The 25827-nt window shown below is 43.2% G+C and overlaps 1 protein-coding gene across 1 annotated transcript in view; it reads left to right on the top strand.

Moving 5' to 3' along the window:
- Positions 1-25827, top strand: part of Sfmbt2 (Scm like with four mbt domains 2) — a 203414-nt gene that overhangs the window by 161302 nt on the left and 16285 nt on the right. Inside the window, exons 12-16 of the mRNA XM_076831791.1 lie at positions 1988-2101; positions 4354-4396; positions 6491-6561; positions 8166-8305; positions 16377-16486. Of these exons, the coding sequence (XP_076687906.1) occupies positions 1988-2101; positions 4354-4396; positions 6491-6561; positions 8166-8305; positions 16377-16486 (478 nt within the window). The remainder of the gene's footprint in view (positions 1-1987; positions 2102-4353; positions 4397-6490; positions 6562-8165; positions 8306-16376; positions 16487-25827) is intronic.

Here is a 25827-nt window from a genome sequence, read left to right as displayed (position 1 = left end):
GTTGGAAGGAAGCAGGGCTATTAAGTCTCTTGAGAAAAGGGTGGCTGGCCTCTCTAAGCTCAATTGAATGGGAGGCGTGATCAGACAATTGTAAAGATGGTAAAACAGCTGTAGTAAGTGGCCTTGTTAATGCATTCGTCATATGTAAGTATGTACTAAAGCATTAATATGATGTGATGTTTGTACCAGAAGAACATTAGAGATGAAAGACAGTTTAGGAGGAACTTGAAGTTGAATTTCACCATATGCTTCCTTTTGAAGTGCTGCTTCGAATGTCATTGAAAAGCTTATTTGTAACTAAACACAAATCTGGAAATACAAACATTTTTGGTGAATGAATTTAACCTGTTGGCAAAATGATCACATAGCTAAGAAAGAAGCAACCTGGTGCTGGGCCCTTGTGCTGGTCCTCTGGAGACTCGGGAGCCCTGCAGGACGGGGCAGTCACAGCCACATTGGAAGCTGCAGGGAGCATCTTCACCTTTGGTCTATTTGAACCGACTGTTTGATGTTGACTTGATGATTCCTTTAGCAATTAGGTTCAATACTGACCAAATCTTATGATATTAGTCAGAAATGATTTCTGTTCACTTCATTAAGAAATAAGCCCTATAAACCTTTTTCCATTCCTTTAACTTATATATCCTTGAAATTATAGAATTAAGCATGTAGAAAATTGGTTGGTTTCTTGGAGAACCAGTCAAAATCAGAATAACGTATGATAACATGTATGTATTGGGGTCCTAGATATTCAACAGTACATTGATTTTTCACACTAAATTAGCAGCTTGTCCTTACCAAATAACGTACTTGGTTTTCACGGTGTCTGCTTTAGGGTGAGGAGTTAGGAGACAGGAGTCGTGGTGGTAACAGTGCTGTTAGGACCATCTTGTATAGTTAGTTTCCTGAAATGATAATTTCATGGGGGGAGGGATGGGGTGATTCCACATTTATCAGGTGAGGCGTGGTGACACGGAGTCTAACAGGGTTTACTGTGGTGTTTTCACCTTGGTTCTCAGTGAGGAAACCAAAGTATACTAGATTAAGAGGTCAGAGCCCAGGAATTGCTCTCTATAAACAGCTCTTTTGATTCTTGGTTCAGGAGTTTCTCTCTAGCCATGTTTTTCCTTAAGAACTATTGATCCAGGATAGAATTTTCTTCTTATAACGAGTGGGCTGGGTTCCAAATTTGTTGTGTAGCCAGCCCTCCTTGAAACGTACACTGCTGTTGTATACGGATTTCTGGTCTTTTTATTTTCCTGGCTGTGATGCCAGTTTATCACAAGGCATGATTGGGTTTATGAGACAGGACATGGTGGTTGGGCAGATCCCCCTAAAAAGACATTCCTGCATAAACAACTTTGGTGTGACTTGGCCAGACTCTGCAGACCACAAACGGAGTTCAAAATCAGTGGAGTTCAAAATCAGCATCTCAGGTCAAGCTGGGAAGTTAACAAGTTCCCTGGAGGCACTGCCTCCTCACCAGGCTGGGCTCCTAATCACTGGAATCAATCAGCAGCCGCTTTGAGCTGTCATGTTGGACTATTGAGGTGATCTTTGCTTGGACTTGGGGGAAACATGGCATGGTGTCTTACATGTGTGCCCTGTGGCCCCCACCCCAAGCTCCCTCATTTTCTCAATTTCATAGCTGCCCTTAGAGAAGGAGGCACTATTCCTTCCAGAGCACTTGGCTCAGATCCAGTCTCTCCCAAGTCCTTCTCCTTCCCAATTTTCAGAGGGAAGTGTCTCTCTTTTCCAAACCCCCACTTTTTTGGAACTCCCTTATCTGTTCTCTGTTGTATAATTTTGAACATTTGTATCTATCTCAAGACTATAGACTCCATAAAGTCATGTCTGAAATGCTATAGTTTTTTTTTTTTTTTTTTTTTTTTAACATTCGAAGGACCATGTTTCTCAGTCCTAGGGATGCTCTCCGATTTTCCTCTGTTTCTTTGTTGTACTTATTGTCTTTGTTTCTTCCCTGCAGGTCTGCAGACTCCAGTGCCAGAGGTCATTGTCGATGTGGAATCCATGGATATCTTCCCAGTGGGCTGGTGTGAAGCTAATTCTTACCCTTTGACGACACCACACAAAACAGTCTGTGAGTGTTGTCCAGCTAAATAGATGGTGGATAATGTGTGATCTGGTGAATAGCTAGGTAATTTTGTATGGAAAGTCATAAAAATTAGAGGAAGATTTTAGATGGCCCAAATAACACCAGTTTTTTCTCTGTTATCCTTCAAGTATGTGCATGAGATTAACATTTGGATGCATTCCACAGGTTTACGATCCAAGTAAGGAGGCCATTGAGAGTCCCAGAGAGATAAATAGAAAAAAAAAAGATATATCTTAAATCTTTACTTCCGGTTTTGTGTGCAATCCATTATGTTGATGGGATAAAAATTAAATTAGATACCATGTTTTTATATTATCATTTCTTAGCAAGATCTAATATTTCTCTTGCAATTTCCTGTAAAGGAATCATACATAGTCCAATAATTTACGGAAATACTTAAAAATATTGAACCTACTCATAGCACTAGTTAGTCAGTGAGATTTCAACTGTATGTTAAAAAGTGTGTTACTCACATCCTTGTGATCACAGAAATACCAAATAAAACCAGTGCTGATAGTTGAACAATACAGCAGTATGCACACATAGACACACAAACACACAAACACTCATGTACATTTTAATACATACAACAGTGGTTTTAAAATGTTATTTTAGGTCATTATCTTCAGATGGTACTGCTTCAAAATCCTAATAAATCTTTGCATTTATTATCCCACCCTAAAGCACATCAAAGGTTATGAATTCTCAAAGATTGTGGGCTTCACCTTTCCATTAAAGAGATTGCATTTCCGATATTTTCTTTATGGAATTTGCATGCCATCTCTACTTCTCCCCAGCACCCTGTTCTATGGTAACTTCCATTTCTTCCCCAGACATAGCTGTGAACAAAGTTCCATCACATAGTGGGCTTCACATCCCTGATGTCCACAGATTTGGAAGGGTCTCCCTCCCCCCATATTCACCAAGAGCAGTATAGAATGCTGTGCTTTACTCACTACGGAGCTGGTTAAGAATCTGCATCATAAGTGGGGAGAGTGTGTCCCTAAGATTCAGAGAACATTCATTGATTAGAAATATTTTTAAGTGAGGAGAAGATAAAACTCTAACTGGATCGAACTTATCAAGTAATATCTTCCCTGAGGTCTGCTAGGGGGTTGAACTCAGTCATTTTTGTCCTTGTTTACCCTTAGATAAGAGTTAATAGCATCTTGTATCTTTTCCCTCCCTCTTGCACATGGATGTGGGGGGCTGCAAGTGCTTTCAGTTTTTCTGAAGCAAAATCACATGTTGGATGAAACATTGTAGTGTTTCTGCTTTATTTTTCTGTTGTGCTTGGCTCCTTACCAGGCTACCATATAATCAGGCTTCCCACCCTCAGCCCCAGACTGAGTTAGACAAGTCATTCTATAACTCCTTTTTTTTAACCTTGGAGAACATAAAAATTTATACTTTTTATAGTAACAACTAGAATCAAATGCCAAATAAAGTCAAGAATAGGTAAAGATATTATTGAGTATTTAATGAATTTTTGCATTCATTTATTAACCATACATTTTTGCTGTGAGCAGGCAAACTCTGACTCTATCCTGCCAGACTCTCACAGCTTTTGAAGTATTGGTGGAATTAATTTATGCTTACATCGGAAGACACAGGATTATCTGAGCCAAGATTAATAGGTGCCAAAAGCTCTGGTCTATTTTTGTTAAGGTGATAGTAGTAATATAGAAATATAATTGGATAGAGATATAAACTGTAAGTGTTCTTATCCAAAAATATCATTATTTGCTGATTTATGTCAATATTTGACTAGATGTATTTGTTAACCACTACTTCTTCTTCCAGTAATTCAATATTCTAGTTTAAATGCAGGCCTCTGGGGCTCATCTGGGGGACACTGTCAGTGTAGCATTATTTGCCTTATCACAGCTTCTGAGGGAGAAATCATTCTGGATCATCATGCTTGCAACAGTTTATCTTCACAAGTACACTGATGTACTCTTTTTTTCTTTCTTATTAAAAGCACCTTTCAAAATAAAGTAGCCAGCGTAGTGATAAGATTAAATGCACCAGGTTCTATTAAGATCTCTTGTCTGATGACTCCTTGTTTTATGCTAGAAGAAATTAATATAAAATTGTGGCTTGACTACAATAACTCATCAGTATTTAAAGTGCTACTTTAAAATGGGCATGTCTTTACACTGTCATTTTTAAAAATGCATCTGTCCCACTAACAATGTGACTTTCTTTTTCTCTTCCTATATTTTGTCTGTTTATAGCCCAAAAGAAGAGAAAGATTGCAGTTGTGCAGCCAGAAAAACAGTATGTTGATTTTTTTTTCATTTTTCTCCAAATCTGTATGATAAATTGTAAAGTTTCTTTGTAGAGGATAGGAAGTTTGTCTTGTTCTTAGAGAGTAGCTAAGAGTGGTGTGGAGTAAAAGTGACAGTCAAAGTGTAGCTGCTATTACTTATTGTGCACCTACTGTGTGCAAAATGCAGTGTCAGCTCCCAGAGGAACTTGTGGTCCAGATTGTCATTGCTCACTTTCTGTTTCACCTCAGCATACCCGAAAATCATCCCAAACCTACTTACTGACTCTGGGTACCCTCAGGGACCTGTGTGACAGTGTAGTTTGGAAGCACAGCTTCTCTCCCTGAAGTGGAGCTTCCTCCCCACCTCTCCAGCCATGACCAGGACTGGAAACAAAGGACGGACTCAGTCACCCCGACTCTGCTGCTTCCCCACTGGGTGCACATGAGTCAGCTGCTATAGTTCTCCATATCTCAGTAGCCCCCCTTGTAAATGCCTATTTCTCAGGGTTTTGTGAAGATTAAATTAGATTCCCATGTGAAAAAAAGATCCTGGACTTTGAATTATTGAACAAAGGTAGGTTGCCCCTCACCTCATTTCACTTGTACTGTTAGGAGGAAAGAGGGTTTGGGCGAGAGTAGATGTGCAGCAGTATGTCTCTGAAAAGTTGTAACTGGCTTCTGACCATTATATATATTGTGAAATATTTAAAATATAACAAAATGTCCATTCCATTGCAAGTAATTGTGTTTTATTAGATCAATAAAAATATACGGATAGAAAGTTAACTGCAACCAGCGTTTCTCACAGACTTAGGTTTAAATTTAAATTCAGTGAAACTGAGCAAGAGCAGCATTGTTATTTGAATAACAGTTTTGTAGATATTTTTTATGCATTTATTTCTGAAACATAGTGTATCAGGCTCATAACCTGACTCCATTTTATTCACCTAACATGAAGTAAAGAGATTAATAATAGATAGACCCACAATTGAATCCAAATTTGCAGTCTATGGATGAATGGCTCTCACTCTTTACGTGTGGCAGTCATGTGGAGAGTTTGGGAAAACACAGGTTGCTATGTCCCAGCCCCAGTGTTTCTGATTCAGGATGTCTAGGGTAGCCTGAGGTTCTGCATTTCTAACAAGTTCCAGGGTGATGCCAACACTGTGGGTTTGGGGACCATACTTTGAGAATCATTGCTGTAGATGACTCTAGGATCGATTGTGATGTCCTCTTTGATTATATGAAGCTTTTCAACTGTGTAGTTTCCATGCGGCCAGCCTGAAGGTCCCTGTGAAACCTGTCTCAGTTCTTTCCCCCAAAGGCGATGTTTCAAAAATATATTTATTTGACATCTTTTAAACTGAACTGTCAGCCTGGCATGTTGGCTCATGCCTGTAATCCCAGCAACTCAGGAAGCTGAGGCAGCAGAATCTCAAGTTCAAGGCCAGTCTGGACAATTTTTACCAAGAACCTAACTCAAAACACAAAGTAAAAAGGGCTGGGAATGTGGCTCAGTGGTACAGGGCCCCTGGGTTCAATCCCCAGGACCGCAAAATGAGTACATAAACAAACAAACAAACTGAACTATAACAGAGCTCTTTTAGAGTAAGCCTGTTTCACATTTTAGGAATCATCCGTTTATAGGGTTTTTCTAAGTTCTTCTTTTTAGTGTGGCCATAATTCACGGAAGTCAGGAAACTCAAGTTAGTAGAAAGTGGTTTTCAGTTAGTCATCACAGAGGAAAAGTCTGACTTTAATTAAATGTAAGTGTATTTTTCTCTTGTCTAATATAAAATTGAAGCTGTTATGACAGTTTTATGACAAGAGACATGCCCAGCAGCAACCCAGAAGAAACTCATGGTCAGTGACGGCCACTCAGAGGCAGATGTGCCTTCTGCTTTTTTCGGGTCGTAAGAAGGATTTGAGAGTAACTTTTCTTTTTATCTGGTCTTTCCGGAACACTCTTATGTACACATCCTATCTTATGATGCTCTTGTCTTAGATTTCTGGAATATTCACTTTATATTCTGAGAACTTTAGAATGTACTTGTGTCTTCAAAAGCTTGTGACCCATGGTAGTTTGCTCTTTTTATCCACAGATCGCCATCCACAGTGCCTGTTGAGAAAATACCTCATGACCTTTGCTTATTCCCTCACCTGGACTCCACAGGTAAGTGGGTCCCATCAAGGACTTTCTGCCCCTTCCAGTTTGTAGCTGCGAATGGAGACATGAGTGTATTTTTAGGTCTCCATGAGTATCTCTCAACTTTGAGTCTATTCTCCTTTTTTCTAGTACAACTCATTAATAGGTAGCTGCCTTTTTAAAATTTCTAAACTAATGTAGCTTTCCCTCTTTTCTTCTGTTTCTTGGCCAATAGCCCTAGAGAGGTCTCCCGATCTGCAGAAAAGGATCCACATGCTAGTTGGGATTAGGAGCCAGCTTAGTACTGTGTAGTATTTGGATGTCCATGCAGGACAGGAAAGAGATGAAAATATCATCGGTAGGCACTCCTGTTTTGACATTTTGTCACAGTATCACTTGAATTTTCACCTTAGTGATTATTCCTTAAGTCCCCACTGGCTTTTGAATTCTTTGTTAAAACCTTGAGTTTGAAGAGCTGGTTGTAAGGTCTTCTGTGAGCTACTATTTGACAGTAGACATGGTTTTGCATATTTGATTAAGAATTTTGTTTTCTATGCTAAAATGAAATCCACTCTGAATTCCAGGATTAAAAGCTGTATGCCCCGGAAGAGTCCTATTAGTTGAACTTATCTTTGTAGACAGAACAGTTTTATGAGTAGACTTAACTAAAAATTGTTTTCTTAAGGATTGGACAGCATAATTCTACTAAAAATTTATGTATAAATGCACCTGTGAATTTGATTTTGCCTGTGATATTGAATTCAAAATGATTTTAAAGGAACCATACCAGCTACGCTTTCATATTCTACAATGGTAATTTCACCCCTTTCCTCTTATATCCAGAAGAATAGCATTTCTACCTCCTACCCATTGAGTCTTATGAAAACAGGTCTTCCTGTTACATTGCCATCCCAAATTAATAGCAGTACTTGTCCAGAAATACCACTAATGGTGTAGCTTAGCTTGGGGCAGGAGCTGGAGTGAGAGGGAGTCTCTTAGCCAAAAGTAGAACCTCATTCTGTTTATAAACATCAAGAAACATTAGAGTGAGAGCTTATCAATTGATCACTCTACTTTTTGCTATGGCATCTTTAGATAGAGTAAGATCAACAGTGTGCCCTGATCACTGTTGAAGTTGGAAGACTAAGGACAGGGCAGATTGAAGCCAGAGTGAGGGACATGTGTTTCTGCTTGAGCTGCGTGATGCCTGGGTTGACATTGTCGTAGTCTTTGCATCTCTCGGTGTCTTGAATGCTGCCCAGTCAATAGTGAAGTTTGTGTGTATGGTGGAAAAAATCATTGTAACTTTTAAGGTATCATTATGATTATAAAACGTCCTGATGTTAGGATACCTTGCCCCTTTCTCCAAAGAAGAAAATCATCTGTTTGTCTCCACTGTGTCACAATTTGGAACAGAGTGAGGCTCCCTAATTAGGATTCCGACAGTGTTGGCCCTGCGGTCCTGATTCTTCACAGTCCCCTTTCTTTTATAACTCTGGAGTCCCATCAGTCAAGACCCCGGACAGCAACTCCAGGTGACTCTGCTGACTAGCAGATCAAGCATGTGCCTCCTTGTCCCCCAAGTCCCAGAGATGAGATCCAAAGCCTCTGCTGTGTTGTCTCCCCTGCAGGAACCGTCAATGGGAAGTACTGCTGCCCGCAGCTGTTCATCAACCACCGGTGTTTCTCAGGCCCCTACCTGAACAAAGGCAGGATCGCGGAGCTACCTCAGTCGGTGGGGCCCGGCAAATGTGTGCTGGTTCTTAAAGAGGTAAAACACAGGCACCATCTCGGTCAGCTCATGTGTACAGGACCTGTGGGCCCCAGGCGCGGTGTAAGGAGGCACTAGACATTTGAGTCACTTCAGTTTGCATTTATCCAGCACCTCCTGGCTTTCATGGTGAGGCCTGACAGCTAGAAACAAATGACGTTCCTGCCCATGAAAGGTGCACAGCCTGGCAGACTGCCTTTCTTCCCATGACATTTGGGGACATGTGGCACTAGGTTTAAGTAAAGTGCTTTGGGAAGACAGGACAAGGAGTAAAGCGAGGGCTTCAGCGGAGAAGCTAGGGCTTCTCAAGGAAGATCCAGCTTGGAAAGGCACAAAGGACCTCAGGAGGCAGCAGAGAGCACATTGCTCCTCAGCCGGGTCCTCGGATGGCTCATGGGGATCTTTTTTATCCCCTTCTTCCACGGCACTTTAACGGGTCTCTGGGTACATGAGTGACATTTGTGCCATGGCTTTGTCCAGCAAAACTGGGGCCACACGTCACTGGGAAGGGGCTCCCCATTTCTCTCCTGACCTTGGGAGGTGACCTGCAGATAGAGGCAGATCCTGAGGATGTCAGAGGTCTTCTCGCCTTGGTGCTTTAGGAATCCCAGGTGTTTTCTGGACTCTTCTTGCAAGTCTCTCTCTTCTCTGTATTCCTGCATACTGGTGCTTTCTCTTGAGAAAGAGGATGTCAGATTGGCTCCCTTTATTGTTACTACACCCAAATGAATGTTTTTTTGTTTTGTTTAAATTTTGTGGCCGCAGCAGTCCATTTATCTATGGGACAGTTGTTTGTTAAGCAACTTTGAGGAGCCAGGTGCTGTCTGAGCTACTGGTTCAACAACAGACCCCCTCTGGTCTCTCTCTGGGTTTCATGTTATTACTAAGAGATGATGTGAAGCAAAGCCGCCAACTGGAAGGGATTTTTTGGAGAGAGATGGGAGCAGAGTGGGGAGGAAGTGATAAAAATATGACAGGTGACATTAGATCTGGCTTGGACAGAGAACATATAGTCTTCATTGTGCAGCAAAGGCAAGGTCACATGGGTGACCTTTTGGCAAAGGAAGGTCAGGTATGGAGGATAGGGACTTAACTCTGGTGATAAGTAACAGATACAAAAGTGTATGTTACATTTGAAGAGAAAAACAAGGGAGTCTGGCCAGCCCCGTGCTTCAGTGTGAGGCCCGAGCAGATCAGAGGAGGCCCATTGTGAGAGGCCTTCTGAAGCATTCTAGGCAACATGGGCTTGAAGCTCTGGGTGACAGGGACCCCTGAGAGTGACCCTATGCTGAAGCATCTCCCTTAGCCCAAGAACGTCTCTGTGGTTTCAAGTGTCATTTTCTTAAAAGAGAAACGGTCAGAGGCCATTGGTGGTCTTAGTAGTCAAAAACTTCCATATATTTGGAAGACATGTCTGTTTGAGGGAGAATGTGGGGGCTGTGGTTTAGAGGAAACCTGTGAGAAATGGACCTTTTGGGCTATTGTGATTATTTCTGTGGGAGCATTTTGCACAGAGAATATTTGACAGGTGGTCCCATCCCTGAGTGAGCTTCCAGCCAAGGGGAAAGATGAGCAGATGAATGGAATGTGACTGGTGTGTCCCACGTGCCGCGACAAGGGCTGACGTAGACGCTGAGATAGCATTGGGGTCACATCCAGTGAGTGGGAAAGTGACACGGTAACCTGCTGCAGATGTAGGGAAAGCTGGAGCATCAAGGGTCTGGGGGATGAAGGAATGGAAAGGCGGGAAGGACACTTTCAGCACCATGGTTGAATGGAACGCCAAGGGCCGACACAGGCAGTGCCCACATCTACACTGAGAGTCCTGTATAGCCCTGGCCACACTTACTCAGCAGCAGGTTGGAGCTACTTTCATTTTAATACAGCGAGGCATTGTGGATTGTGCTCATTCTGAGTAGCAAGTGGACTCCATAGATAATAGATTCATAGCTGAAGAAAAATGGTGGCCAGGTCCAGTGGTGCCTGTAATTCCCAGTTAGCTGTGCTAACAAACAACAGGACTTTGGCCTCAGTTTCTCTGTCTGGGGAGGCTGAGGCAGGAGGATCACAAGTTCAAAGCCAGCCTCAGCAACAGTGAGGCGCTAAGCAACTCAGCGAGACCCTGCCTCTAAATAAAATACAAACTAGGGCTGGGGATGTGGCTCAGTGGTGGGTACCCCTGAGTTCAATCCCCAGTACCCAGCTGTTCCCCCACCACCAAAAAAAAAAAAAAAAAAAAAAGAGAGAGAGAGAGAATGGTGATTGTGGGCTAGGGCAGCATATCCGGCACTGCTCTGGGTGTACCAAAATGGTTGGACTACTGGTTAACCCTAACTGTATACATTGGTACAGAATGAAGAACCCTGCAGTTAGGAAACTCCATCCAAAAAGAAATGAAGCCAGAATTAGGCATAAAAATTTCTGCCTCAATATGATATGGCCAGGGGATGGACTGCTATCTGATCCATGCTGTCTGCCTGTGTTGGTTATGAGTGACAGGTTAGGGGCACAGAAGGGGAAAATACAGTGAATGGGTGGGTTTCTTCGAAGTTGGCTGCAAGCCTGGTTGGCGTAGCACATTCCAGTTGTTAACAGGATCTCTGTTATCTGCTAGCTGTGCTAACAAACAACAGGACTTTGGCCTCAGCTTCTCTGTAGGGGCTTGCCATTTTAATTTAATAAATGATTTTTTTCAAATCAAAAAATAGTTACCCCTCGTCAATTCTCTGATGGGTGCCAGCAACCAAACTTAAAAGCCAGGCCAGAGCAGTTTTCTGATGACAAAAGTGGTTTTTTGCTGATGTTTAGAAAATGCAAGCAGCAAGAAGAAAGAAAGAAAAAAGCAAGTGCTTGCTTCAGTTCTGTGAGTGCAAGAAAAAGTTCCACTAAGCCAATATTTATGCTAATGCTCTTCCTTCAGCACCAGAACCTCTGCGTAGCTTCAGATTCCATTTTGTTTAAAGAAAATGAGGTAATTGAAGCCAAGTCAGAGTACATTGTTTTTCTGGGCCATTGATGGTATTAGAAATTTAAACACTTTTGTTTCTTCGGAAAATGTAAAGTGAGGCTTGTTTCCCTACCCCTCTGCATGGCCTGCTAGAGCTAGATAACGTCTGTGAGCGCGATGCGGAGTGCTCCCTGGAGAGGTTGGATGCAGGCTGTGAAGTGAGGTCCTAGCTCCATCTGAGAAGGCCATGTGCTGGAGAGGAGGAAGCTCCTGGCAGAATGATTGCCAAGGTCTCTCCACTCACTTCATGTGTGTGAGTGGTGTCTGGATGGAGCCAGAGGTCAGTCCATGTCTGGCCTCCATTCTAGAGTGGGTGCCTCAAGAAGAGGTAGAAGGTGGGAATAGAGTCAGTAGATCATCCATTCAGCTGTAGCCTCTCCTCCGAGTGGACTCAGGTTGGAGCACTGTCCCTCAAGTGTTGGGACATTTAATGAGATGTGTGGGGCCAGGCTTATGGAGGGTGGGGACCTCTTAGGTATAGATGTCAGCAATGATGTTTATCATAAACCAAACCTGTAGGCTCAGTGGGATCATTGCCATCCATTTCCATCCCAGATCCTTCTTCTCTCATGCCCAGGATGTCAGGGTCCCCAAAAGATGGACAAACTATATACCTGTGTAGGATCATGAGATTTTTGCATCATGTGACAGTGGGGGCGTGTGGCGGGGAATGTGTATCGTTTTAATTCAAGCAGGGAGTCTGAGGAATCCCTTTCCATGTGGGTCACAGTACTTTTTCATGTATTGAGCTGGTAGCTGCCCTGTAAGTGTGCTTTTGGGAAGCCTGGGTTCTGGAGTCTAAGAAAGGAACATCTCTAGGCGAAAAAACTAACAAATTGTACGCTTTTATTTAGTCAGCTTTTCCATTGCTGTGACCAAAATACCCAACTAGAACAACTTAGGGGGAAAAGTTTATTTGGGGCTCACGTTTTCAGAGGTCTCAGTCCATAGATGGCTGACTCCAATGCTCTGGGTCCAAGATGTGGCAGCCCAGAGGAGGAAAACTGCTCAGCTCATGGTGGGGTCAGGAAGCAGAGAGGGTGGGGAGGGTGGTGGGGAGATACGCCCTTCTAGGACCCACCCCGAATGACCTACTCCTCCACCACATCCCACCTGCCTAGATTTACCACTCAGTCGGTTCAAACCAAGATGGACCGATTGGCTTACAGCTCTGGTAATCTAATCACTTACCTCTGAATATTCCTGTATTGAGAAGAACTTTGGTGAACACCTCATATCCACACCATAATGTGTTAACACCTGGTGGTCTCACTCTGCCATTTTGAAGAGGTAAAGTGATTGCAGCTCTGGCTACCCTACCTTGGAACCTTCTAGTGGACCTAAGCAGTTTAGAATCTGGCTTCAGTTGGTGTTTGTAGCTCATATTTTTGCCACATGGCTCATCCTTTAAGGTATATCCTTCAATCTCTCTGTTTTGATTGTTTTTTCCCCCACATTTGGTTGAGTTCTGAGATAGCTTGTTTAGTTTCTCTTTCGTTTTACTTCTCTGAGCACTTTTTTTTGGAGGGTGGCTCTCTTTTTAACTTCTATTTTTAACTGGAAAGCCCTTCATGTGGGAACCCAGAGAGCAGCAATGTGTGTATGGAAATGTGGAGGAGGATGGCTGTCACTCCTCAAGGTAGCCATGTGTCTATCAGTGGAAGGGAGGGAGTTGGTACTGAGGCAGGAGGAGTCGTGGTCTCACACCAGGGAACTTTCCTGGGAATACTGGACGGAGGAAAAGTCTTGCCTAGCTGACACCCCATTCAGTCAGAATCCAACACAGATGCCTCTTGGAGGTCTTCCTCTTGGAGGTCTTCCGTTGTTTCTGTTGCTGGTGTCTTAAGTTTATGCTGGACATTAGCTAACCCATTAAGAACAATGTGCCATGCTCGTGGGCGCACGCCAACGGTAACACATGCGTGGTCTGTGATCATGCCAGATAATGTCTGCAAAATTGGTGAAAGAAAAGGGCAGCAGAGTTTTTACTGTTATGGCTCTTTATTATTCTCCCATGGAGAAGACAAGTTAGACTTGTTGAACTTTCTCATCACCCCCAGAATGGGACTTTGTAGTGATGAAAATCAGTGGCATCTCCATTCACATAGGTCAGATGGGATCAAGTAAATTCTTGCAGTGAATTAGTTTTTAGGTAAACAGAATAGTTTTATCTAATTTCTGGGACCATGTTGAAATTCATTGAACAAATTCAAAAATACAGTCTCTTGGGTACCTCCTATTGCCACTTGTATTATGGCTGCTCTGAATCCAGCAGTATGAAGTCCCTGGTTTATTGGTGCAACAGCACCCAAGCCTGTGCTCTTGGGCCTCCTTCCGCCTCATTATCCTGCCCTCTGCCCCAAACCCTCACCACCACCCACTTTTCTGAGCCTGGTTGAGCTAAGGCGGGAGAACCAGGGGTATGCAGGGCTGGCCCTCTGGAGACACTGTGGGGTTACTCAGGTCCAGAGAGATGGAGACCACTACCCAGATTTGCTCAATGAAGTTCTTGGGGCCATTTTCCAAAGCCTTTTTTTGTGTGGGTGTGTGGAGCTGGATTTGGGTAGGTTGAGAATTGAAGAATTACCATACAGACTATTTTTTTTTTTTTTTGAGAAATTTTTGTTCTAAAAATGGGAGTTATAAAAACCTCAAGGAACTTCTAAGGAGAGTTTATTTCCAAAAATGCAGGACTAGAAACATAGATACAGGTGGAAGGGTCAATGAGAAGCCTGTGCTCAGTTCGACTTTCCTCTCTGACTTGTTCACTTTGGTTTATTGGGTATACTCTTCAATGCTCACATCCAGGGCCCTGTCAGTTGCGGGCAGGCTCCCTGCGACTCCCTGATCAAGAGCGTGTTGAATTGTATCTCATGCTTTGCAAGGTGCGGTGGTTCACTCAAGCTCCAGGTAATGACAGCCACTGCCCACTTGGTTCTTTTCGTGGAATAACTGCAATGCCCTCAAGGTGTCACGAACCTGCAAACGACACAGCTCACAATTCCCGTGTTTTATAGAGACCTTGTTGAATTTGGAGATGAGTGATGTGATGTCAGGAAAAGCCGTGGGAAAAAATATTCAATATCGAATGCTTTTTATAATTTAATTGCTGCCTGTTCCCAGGCTGAATTGGATTCTGGCAGACGTGTTCTTTTCATAGTCACAAAATACATTGCGATATGCGGCAAATAAAATGTAGCTCTGGGGTTTTCTCTGCTAATCACAATGAAAAGAATCTGTGGAAATGTTATTGTCTGTTGATAAACACTTTGTGCATTCTTGCAGGCAGTTCTAATTAAATTTATCTTAAACTCAGTTTCTTAAATTGTACAGACAATGAAGAGAATCAGATGATTATTCTAATATAGAAGACATAAACTCACCCAAACTGCCTGTACTGCCTCATGGCTTTTCAGCGCCTTGGCAGAGTCCTGCCTTAGATGCGGGAGCCCTTGGAATAGGGCACAGTGCCCAAGGGGTCTGAGTTCCCATTCTCTTCATTAAAGAAGCCCATTGAAGATTAACGGGAACATCTATCTCCCCAGAGCCTGCTGTTGGGACTCTGAGACTGGAACTGCCTGGTCTTTCTGGGACCCCCATAATGGGCAGTGACCACATTCTTATTTCCTTGGACTTGGAGCTTGGGAATGAGGGGAATAGGATAATAGGATAATGAAGGGAAATAATGAAGGGGAATGAGGAGGCAGGATACTAGATAGTTCAGACTACCTTTGAAAACACCCACTTCTCCTAGAGAATTGTCCTAGTGTTAGATGTACAGATTGGGCCAGGATTAAATGGATTTCAAATGATTTCTTACCCTCCTTATGGGCGTCTGAAGTCTCTCTGGAAGTGTTGGCCTAAGCGTATTGTCTCAGTTTCATTGGTTCCTTATGAAATATGTCTTTGAAAAATAAAATGAAATCTCCATAACCTATCCCATTGAAGATACTCCTGTTGAAGAATAATGAACTGCTTTTTGGAGAAGATGTTCCATTTCTCCACAGCCAGAAGAGTTAATAAACACCTGCCCCCGTCTCGTGAGCCCTTCCCACCTTCTTAGCCAGAGGAGATGGATGCAGCATCCTTATTTTCCTTTTTAAAAAAATTGTTTCATAACCCACTTGAATCAAATGTGTGAAATATGTCAAGAGCTTTGTAATGTCTTGAACAACCAATAAAAAAATGGGAGAAAAAAAAGAGTAAGAATAGCTAATAAATATTGAAATGACTTTAAAAAAATGTTTCTTTTTAGTTATACATTACAGTAGAGTCTATTTTGACATATTTGTACAAAATGGAGTATATCTTATTCTAATTAGGATCCCAGTCTTGTGGATGTACATGATGTGGAGATTCATTGTAGTGTGTTCATATATGTATATAGGAAAGTTATGTCAGATTCATTCCACTGTCTTTCCTATTCCTTTTCTAGCTCCCTTCCCTTTGTTTAATCCACCAAACTTCTATTTTCCCCGCCCCCTTGTTGTGTGTTAGCATCCACATATCGGAGAGAATATTTAAACTTTGGCTTTTTGGGATTGGATTTTTTCACATCTCCAGCCATTAGAGAAATGCAGATTAAAACTACACTGAGATTTTACCTCACTCCAGTCAAAATGGCAATTATCAAGAATACAGTAGCAATAAATGTTGGTGAGAATGTGGGAAAAAAGGTACACTTATACATTGTTGGTAGGACTGCAAATTGTTGCATCCACTCTGGGAAACAGTATGGAGATTCCTCAGAAAACTAGGAATGGATCCACCATTTGACACCTTGGTATGTATCCAAAGTAAAGTCAGCATACTACAGTAATGCAGCCACATCAGTGTTTATAGCAGCTCAATTCACAATAGCTAAGCTATGAAACCAACCTAGGTGTCCTTCAGCAGATGAATGGATGTGGCACCCTTTCTATCTCTGTGTGTTCTATCAGACTTGGTCACAGCACTTTAATGGGGTGTTGGGTGAACACCTTTGAAGTGTCAGGGTGTGGCCTTTTTTTTTTCAACAGGAATGGCCATGATTGCACTTCATTGAGGATGTCTTTTCCCCAACAGGTTCTTAGCATGATAATCAACGCAGCCTACAAGCCTGGAAGGGTGTTAAGGGAATTGCAACTGGTGGAAGATCCACACTGGAATTTCCAGGAGGAGACGCTGAAAGCAAAGTAAGTGCTCTCAATCCTCGGGCACAGGGTTCTGCTAATTTGCTGCCACTTTGCCTGCTGTTGTGAAACCTGGCATTTCTCATTTTGATGTATTTTATAGAACTGAAAACAAACCCGAAGACCATCATTCTGTAGTTCTATGTGCTACATACAGATTTATTAGTGATTTTGCTGTATTTTATAGTTGCCTTACGGCTTAGGATTTCTAAAGTGAAACAGGAATTTGCTTACATAATTTTTTTTAATGTTACACACTCAAACTATATATTTATTTCTGAGCCAATAGATTATTTGTTCACAGGAAAAACAATTATAAAGAAAGGATACTTCTTGTCATGTTCACTAACAGCTCTTGATATTTTTTGATATTATGCAGAGTTTGTATGAAATGCAAGGGTTCTCTACAGTGGGATTTGAGGATTTTTAACAATAGAAGGAACTGATGTATCTATTTAGTTTGAGTTAAATAAAGTGGCAGTGGGCTCTGGGTTGACATGTAGTTGGGTAACTTTCCTTTCTTTGGAAGCAGGCTAATTGGAAAGGTGAGATTTTGCTTTGTTTAAAGTTTCTTGACCTCTGAAAACAAGAGCACAAACTGTATCAATGTGCTTGAACTTGGTTACTGAGAAGTTCATAGAAAAGATTGATTTCTCAAGGTAACTTAATGTTCAGTAATTGCTTGGAGTTTAATAATCATTTATGGTTTTCCAATAAAGAAGATATTACTGGTTGATTTCTCTTTTAATAGTATCCTAAAATATCAATGATATATAGCATTTAGGAAATGATGCTTCTTTGGAAGAATGAGCCACTTTTTGATGGCTCTAGTATATCTATCTAAGTTTAAACAAGGTGCCTGCCACATTCATAGCGAAAACTGAGGAATTCTTCATAATTTGGACAGCCAGAGATGGTTTTCTTGATAGTGAGCTCGCTATATCTCCCCATTCCTTCTCAGTCACCCACTCTGTATTCCCAGTGTCTTTGTAGAACAGCTCTAATTATTTTAGGTTCTGCAAAAGTCAGGTAAGGGCTAGTGGGACTCTGCCAAATCACAAAGGCTACAAGGATACGCGTCAGTAAGGTGAGGGCTTATTTGTATAAAGTGTGATTTTGCTAGTGAAAGGTGTCACTGCATGTCACCATCCCTTCCTTCCTGAGAGACTCACATGAGCCTTGTCGATAGCTCAGAGAAAACCAAGTACTTTCCTGTTGAGTATTCCTTTCTCTCCTACTTTCTGAGGGGGTCACCAGCCATTGAAGCACATTTTCTCCCAAGGCTTTGTCAGTGGTGATGGTGGACATCTTAATCCAGTGTTTATACACATATCCTTTCTTCTTGTTTCAAGTCTTTTCTGTATGGTTCGGTGCAGTCCAGACACACCTAAAGGATATGGAAATAGTGAAAGCACAAAGGTCTTCCATCCCATGAGAAGCTCTGCTCCTGAATCAGCCAGAAACTTGCTCCAGACACCATAGTGACAGGGAGAGTTCATTTCGCAAGTGTTGGCACTTATTTTTATGTTACCAGGTCGATCAGAGCTTTTATTAAATCCAGCCTGATACAATCAAAACAGACGCGGTGAAATCCAGCTCTGCTGAATTGTAAAGGCAACGTATTACCTATCATATCGGAGATGACAGGAAGTTTCATAGCAGAATCTTACGCAGCAACTTATAATGAGGAGATGTCTGAATGGGGTTTCGACTGTGTGATCCTAGCAGCGTTTCCCAGCAGCTGCTAATGATGACAGGTTTACAGTCAGCAGGGGCCTTCCTGTGACAACCCTGCATGTTGAGTCACCTTTTTCCTTCTGATGGAAAATGACAACATTTTAGATCGTGACAACTTTGCTCTTTTCTTTGGTGCAAATGGGAGGAGAGCGAGCTGGCTTCTTCCCCTCCAAGCGGAGAGGCAGAGATGTTTTCTGTCATGAATAAATTAACTGAGCAGAGGGGCGACCTGCATTTAAGGCAGCTGTTGTCTTAGTCGGTCGTGAGAGCTGAACTGAAATGTTACAAGGAGTGTCTTCAGGAAGCCAGGGCTGAGGACAGTCTGCAGGGCAGCGTGATTGCTGTCTGGGACTGCTGATGGATTTTTCCTTAAAAAAAAAAAAAATTACTTGACAAGGTGCCTGTGAAAAGGTTTTGACCTGCGAATGTAATAAAAACTAACATTGTCATGGATGGTCATGGTCGTCTTTGGCGGTTGGCTTCTATTTATCCAAGCAACCATACCTTCCACGGTACAAAGGAAACTCTTGCAGTATTTGAACGTCATACATTTTAGCTTTGCTTCGCTGTGACCAAAATACCTGAAAGGAACACCTTAGAGGGGGGAAGTTTATCTTGGCTCATGGTTTCAGAGGTTCAGTCCATGGGCAGCTAACTTCATCCCTCTGGGGATGAGGCGAGGCAGAGCATCATGGTGGAAGGGCATGGAGCAGGAAGGCTGCTCAGCTCCAGGAAGCAGAGAGAGAGCAAGGTGCCAGGGACAAAATATACACCCCAAAGGCAAACCCCCAGTGACCTACTTCCTCCATCCACACCCTAACTGCCTACATTTACCACCCAGTACCGTAGTCCTTCAAATTATTAATCCATCAGTAGGTTAACCTACTGATTATGTCACAGCTCTCATGACTGATCATTTCACTTATTGCTATATTCCTGTGTTGTCCCACACATGAGCTTTTGGGGGATACCTCGCATTCCAAACCATGACAGCTTATAAGGAAGGACTCTTCTCATATCATTAGTCCTCAGCATGGATCAGAAAGCAAAAAGTACTAGCTGTAGTGCAAAGGGAAAAGTGGGTTCTGTGTAGTTCTGAAGGAGAAATTTTCCTTCTTTCTGATGAATTTAGGTTTTCTAAATTGGCCTACATTGTTTTGAATTTAGGAGAAATCTAGGCTATACCTTAGGGGGATTTTAAAAAGCCCTTCCAACTCCATGCATCTAGAGACGTTTTAGTGTTTTCCAACATGTTATAAAATCTTCTGAGGAAAAAAAGAAGACCGTGTTAGCTGTGCTTTAAATGCTTTTGAGCATGAAAGCCAGGTAAAGGCCTCACAGATTTTTCCAGTCCTTTGTTACAGATATTCAGACCATTTAAAGGGATAATTTGCTGGTTATCATTTCAAGAAAATTAGACTTTATTGTCACTTAGGCAAGGAGATAAGGTCAGATTTTTTACTTAAAAATCATCTCAAGACGGGGCATGGTCAGCTCTGGAAATATTTGGTTTCTTTCTTTTCATGAATAATGGCAAATTTTGTATGTACTTTTGTTTATTTGCCCTTTCTTTGGCCTTTACTCAGGCCTATATCATATGAACAGTGAGATGTAACATTGGCCTTAAAGTGATTTGTGTGAAAAGTATTCCTCACCTGTTCATGTGAGCTCCGCTGGCTCAGATGGTATGGTTTGCTCCCCTGGAAAAGTGTGTGGTGAACTTCAGGTGAGGTGAGCAGGTGGACCGGTCTGATGGAAGAGCAGGCAGTTCCCTGTGTGTGTCCTTAAATTCTTCTGGTCGTGGCACATTATGTCTGGGTTCAAACTCAGATCGGCTTAGGAAGATCTGAATGACTCTCTCCTAAAATAAACACAGTACCCCATTTATGGCACAGAGTTCCCAGTACTTGAAAAGCAGGCAGCAGAGAAGAAGGAAGAGAAGCAAAGCAGACATTTCTAAGCTTATTCTGTATGATGAGGCTGAGAAACCAGAAGCCCTGAGTGGGAAGGTTAAGAAGATGAGACCATGAAGTCAAAGCTCTGTTCTGAAGGAAGTCACAACCAGGCCTCTCCCCATTCCCGCAGGGTCAGTAGAGGTCTCTTTGTCCCTTAGCTCCTCCTCCTAGGAGGATGTGAACTCAGTGGAAGAACTGGCCTCGACCTCCGCTCCCTCACCCCATCACTACCTGGGAGGTCTTGCCAATCGCTCCTGGTAAGGGATCATCCTAAAGACGAATGGTGGAACCCAGGCTGCACTGCAGTTGTCCCCCTGGACTGTGCTGTCACTTATGAATGGATCCTTATCCCATCCACATTGGTAGGAAGGAGAGGAGACTATTCAACCTGCCACTCCTCCAGCTCCCTCTTCCTCTGCCCCCTCTTTTCTGCCATGTACCCTCCTGCATGGAAATAAATCCCTAAAATTTGGTTAGGACATCCTTATTGATATCAGAGAGGGGAAACCTCCTCCTATACCCTGTTAGGTTCAGACACTGCAATCCCATGGATTAAACTGGCAACAGAGGCAGGGGAGGGTGGAGGGGCATTAAGACCTGACATTAGCTATGCTCACTGCTCTTCGGGTGTCGCCGCTGCCTGGTTCTGGGAACAGAGCTAGGGTGTTGATGTGCATGTTCCTGGTAACCCTTGCTGGAGTCAGGATCATGAACACAGTTCTGTGTTCATGCACAGGGACACTCAGGAGCGGGTCAAAGAGCTGCCTTGGTAGGGCAAGGCAGTGGACACAGAAGGCTTCTCCCTACAAGAGGAAACAGAGTTCTTTGAGAAGGAGAAATTGTGTCAGAGAACCAATGGGAGATAAGAAAGTGCGAGATAATGCTTGTTTCCGCAGGTGTGAGTGGGCTCTTCATCTTTGTGGCCATGGAGTTCCTCCAGACGGGGTTGTGGTGGGTCTACTCCTGCTGTCTCTCTCTGAGTAGAAGCTGCCCCAAAGAGGGGATTTATGGCCGACCTCATTCCTCAGAAGTTTTTGCTATCAGATAACAGACGCTCCCAGAAGGCCTCTTTTTCTGTATCTGTCAGCTTAAATAATCTGTCTAGTTACTCTGGGGATCCAAGTGGGTCCCCACACGGACCAGAGTCTGACGCAACATCTCCTTATGTGCTCAGTTTGTAGTGAAAGGAGATGACTTTCCTGCTTCCAGAATCCTCCAGAACCTCAGAATGCTAACATGCTAAGAAGAGAGAGTGGAGGATCTTCTAACAATCCGGGCAGGAGCTCCTGTCTGAGGACTGTCGGACATAAAGAGTCTCCTAGCGGGACACCTCCCCTCCTCCTGTCCTTTCTGTTCTCTTGCTAAAGGCATCATCCCCAGCCCCATGATCCTTTGTTTCTTGTGTTTTCCTTCCTCCTTTGGAGATGATTTTCACACCAGGCAGTCCTCTGATCGATCGGGTCTCTTGATATTCTCCCTCTGTCTCCTCCTCCTCTCAGGACTTGGTGCTGCGAATGTTTCTCTGCACGCTGCCGAGCCCCGCTGGGCCATGTGGTGGGTGGCCCATGTGTGCTGCTCTCAGGACCCACAGTGCATGCGGGTGGTATCAGCATGTGGTTTGGGGTTGTATTCTGCGCATGTCCTGCTTACAAAAACAAGGGTTCATTTGGATTTTACAGAAAAATCACAAACACAGAATAAAGGTACTGTTCTTTCTCCTGATCAGCTTGAGAATAAATGGTGTTAGGCCTTCATATCAACCCCCCAAACCTCATCACATATGCTTTACTAACCAAGGCATATCACATAAGAAGGGCTGCAGTCTTTGGTGCCTCTTTCCTGGTGGCACACCATCCACATTTGTCTCATCCTGCTGATGTTTACTTTCATCATTTAATTAGTGATGTCTACACACTGCTCCAACTTGGAGCTCATCTGTGGGGAGATACTTGATGCTATGCAGTGATGCCATTCCCCGCAAACTTCCAGCTCATTCGTTACTTCCTTGGTGTGATTGGTGGATTGCTGTTTACCCAGCGTATTATCCTCCATTACTATCATGTCTTATTTTGATTCTCAGATTGCCTTAGATTTGCCCCAGTTGGAGCCAGCTTCACCTGGCTTTTTTGTCCCTTCAGTGTGTCTCTGTCATTCTTTGATACGCATTTTCTTTCTGACCCAACAAGATGTTCAGAATGTATCTTCTTTCTTGTCCCCAGTCCTGGAATTAGCCATTTCTTCAAAGAGCCTGAGTTTTTCTTGTGGCCTTGTGGTGGGGGCGTTATTGTCAAGGGATGGGTGTGAAATGGCTTCTAGAACCTAAGACCTGGCATTAGCTATGCTCACTGCTCTTCGGGTGTCGCTGCTGCCTGGTTCTGGGAACAGAGTTAGGGTGTTGATGTGCATGTACCTGCTAACCCATGCTAGAGTCAGGATCCCATCCAGGTTCCAGTCCCCGCCCAGCACGCCAGCTTCCTCTTAGCCTTTTCTTTTTCCATATTTGTAGCTCTGCTCCTGGTGATGGGAACCTGGCTCAGGCCAGCTTCAGTGGACTTGTTTTTACTTCCTCGGGCCCAGATCACCCCAGTGTCCTCACCACTTTGCTCCCTGCTCAGGGGGACTCTACCTGCTTGCAGATGGCCTCCTCTCCATCTGTGGCCTGCTTTCCACCTGTCACAGGCTGGGTGTCTCCCACACAGGCTGCACTGCCCTAAGGAGGCCCTTGGGACCCACACCTTTGAAAAGGGACAAGAGGCGGCAGGGTTAGGCCGGTGGAGTGTCAGCTGAGGCAGGCCCTAAAGGGGCTACACTGAAGGCTGTCTGCCAACCGCTCTTGATGGGAGGGGATCCTGGCCACGTAGCTGGGTCCTGCACCACCGGGGCACCACGGCTCCTAGACAGTGTTGTTGTGCAGGGAGGGCGCAGAAGAGGAAAGTCACCTGTCATCTGTAAGCCATGCTCTAATTCTCATTTTCTAAAACACTTCTGCTGAACCATCCCCCAAATTAAGGAGGGAAAAAGCCACCTTCTTCCTATTTCCCACAGGTGACTGCACCCGTTAGGGCCTTGTGACCCAGAGGCTTGGCCAACTCAAGTATCTGATACTCTGTGAGCACTCCTGCCACAGTTTGACATCTGACCTGGTGTTTACATTTCTCCTGCTTTTTAATGTCTTATTATTTTATTTCTCTAAGAGACTTTAAGAATCTTGATATTGAGCTCTTTTAAACAGAGCCCTTGGACCGCCAAACACGTCATGGATAAATCTGCAAGGGAAAACATACCCATTGGTTCTTCATTTCCCACAACATGGGGGGATATACAGTGTTCACCCAGTTGTGCTGTTTTTGTGGGGAGGGGGAATGAAATGCATCAAAAGCAAAAACTCCCCCTCCCCAAAAGCAAGTCCTAGAGACCCTCCTCAGGGATAGGGATGGGGAGGTTTCTACAGTAGGATTGATAGAGGTCCGAGAAAAATCAACCGTTGTGCCAGGCCAGAGGATTTAAAGCATGATTTTATCTACAAAGCATGGCTTTTTAGTTCTTACTCCATAGAAAGTCAAGCTTGGCACATCAGAGAAGTTAAAGGAAAAGGAGGGCAGAGGTACTGGGATATGAAAGACCACTGAATAAATATAAAGTACGTTTTTTCAAGTTAGAATCTAATTTTTTTTTCCTGTTGAAACTTTTAAGAAGTGATTTATTGGGGGAAAATGAGTTTTTCCAGACTCCAGAAAGACATTAAAAAAAAAAAAAAAAAAGCTGAAATACAACTCAGTAGCAGTTTTTTTCTATTTATGTCTACTACCACATTGTTCTTTGTGAACCGGATCAAGGTTCTTGAACTTATTTTTTTTTTTTGACCAGCAAGTCACAGAAATGACGGTCTCCTTATTTTAGACTCAGATTTGCACAAATTAACTTCCTGCTCTTCCTGTTGTGTCCTGTCACAGACTGCTGGGTACCTGAGTTGTCCAGTGTGAGAAATGCCACAAACAGTATGTCGTGATAGCTTTGGTAAATAACATTTGTACTAATTTGGGGGAAAACGACCAAAATCAAGAGGAATCAACTTCCAGGGTAGACCAGAAGGTTAGGTGAAGATTTGAGGTCCTTACCTTACTGCTTGGCATTGAGGGCCTACCTTGGAGGTTGATCCCTCTCAATTCCGGTTGTTTTCCCCAAAATTAGCACAAATGTTTTATCTGCCAAAGCTACCAACCACTATGTACTATTTTTCTGCAAAATAAATTGCTCAGGATTTCAATTTGAAAATTGGGATCCACATCAAGGACAGTTTCATGGGCACAGCTGTTTCTGGTGCAGCCATGTCAGTGGCCTCCGTGTTGAGTGAGTGTGAAACAATCAAAAGACCAGTGGTCCCATGCCAACGGGAAAGTTTACCATTATTCTGTGCCCATAATAGCTTTAAAAACGTACGGAAAGGTGGTCGAAACTGGTTTCCAAGTGCTTGTGTCTCCAGCTGTGCTTCTTATTCTGTTAAATCCTGGGTAAAGCCTCCAGGAACTGTTTGTAAACCAGCCTTCTATAGATCTGTGGCTAGTCATTGCTGATGTTTTTCTTGGGAGAAAGGTTTCCTTCCTGCAGGTGAAGATCAGCTAGCTCATGAAGACAGTATCTAAATCTCAGAAGCATCTACACTCTCCAATCCTTTGTTGTGTTTGTGGGTGGGGAGGAGGGAGGAAGGTCAACCTGGATTTGTCATTGTAGTTAAACAATATCTGTTGCACTTTTCCTCTGCTGCCACCAGGTCATAGGGAAGACCCTAAGAGAATATTTAAACACCAGGACAGTAAAGATGGCATCTCTGTAAGCCATGTTAGTTGGATGGTAAGATTTTCATACCCTTAATTCAGTTCATTGTAAGGAAAAAGGGGTTTGAGTTTCTGGGTCTCATTTTTCTGGTGCCTTAGAAAAGTTTTGGGAAAACTTCAGTATTTACACTCTAGACTCTTCTTCACCTGAAGAGAAGAGAAAAATACTTAAGGAAGCCCTTAGAGAATTGTTGTAGAATATATAAACCAAGAAAGGGCAGAGTGCATGGCAGGCAGCAGCCATGATCAGAGGAGAAGCAGCTTTGTGGGTGACAAGCTGTCTAGGGGTCCCTGTTCTTGTTCCTCCCTTTCCTCTTGAGGTTGTATTAGCCCAGACACCATAACAGTAAGCTCAGGCTGAGTGCTATAAGCAGCAGGCATTCATTTTCTCATACCCTGAAGGCTGGGAGGCTAAGGTCAAGGAGTCAGCCAGGCAGGTGTCTCCTGAGGCCCTCTCCTTGACTGTGGATGGCCATGTTCTGTGCACATGTCTGTAGAGTCTCCTCTTCTCCTGTGGACACCAGTCCTGTTGCTTTAGGGTCCATCCTGTTCATATGATTTAACCTTAATTTTTTTGAAGGCCCCATCTCCAAATACAATTGCAGCATGAGATAGGGCTTTAACATGAATTTGGAGGGGACGGAGTTCAGTCCTTAACAAGAATGAGGTGTCTTAGGTGAGGTCCTTCTGTTAAATTTACTGCCTCTCGTTCTCTCTCTTTAACTGGAAAAATGAATTTCATTATTCCTGATATACAAAATAAAGACTCTTAAATTCCCAAAGACTTCAGTGCCCATTTTTGCTCCTGACACACAGA

This window comes from Callospermophilus lateralis, chromosome 13 (assembly GCF_048772815.1).
Source record: "Callospermophilus lateralis isolate mCalLat2 chromosome 13, mCalLat2.hap1, whole genome shotgun sequence".
Lineage (NCBI taxonomy): Eukaryota > Metazoa > Chordata > Mammalia > Rodentia > Sciuridae > Callospermophilus > Callospermophilus lateralis.
This window is presented reverse-complemented; position numbering and strand designations above follow the sequence as displayed.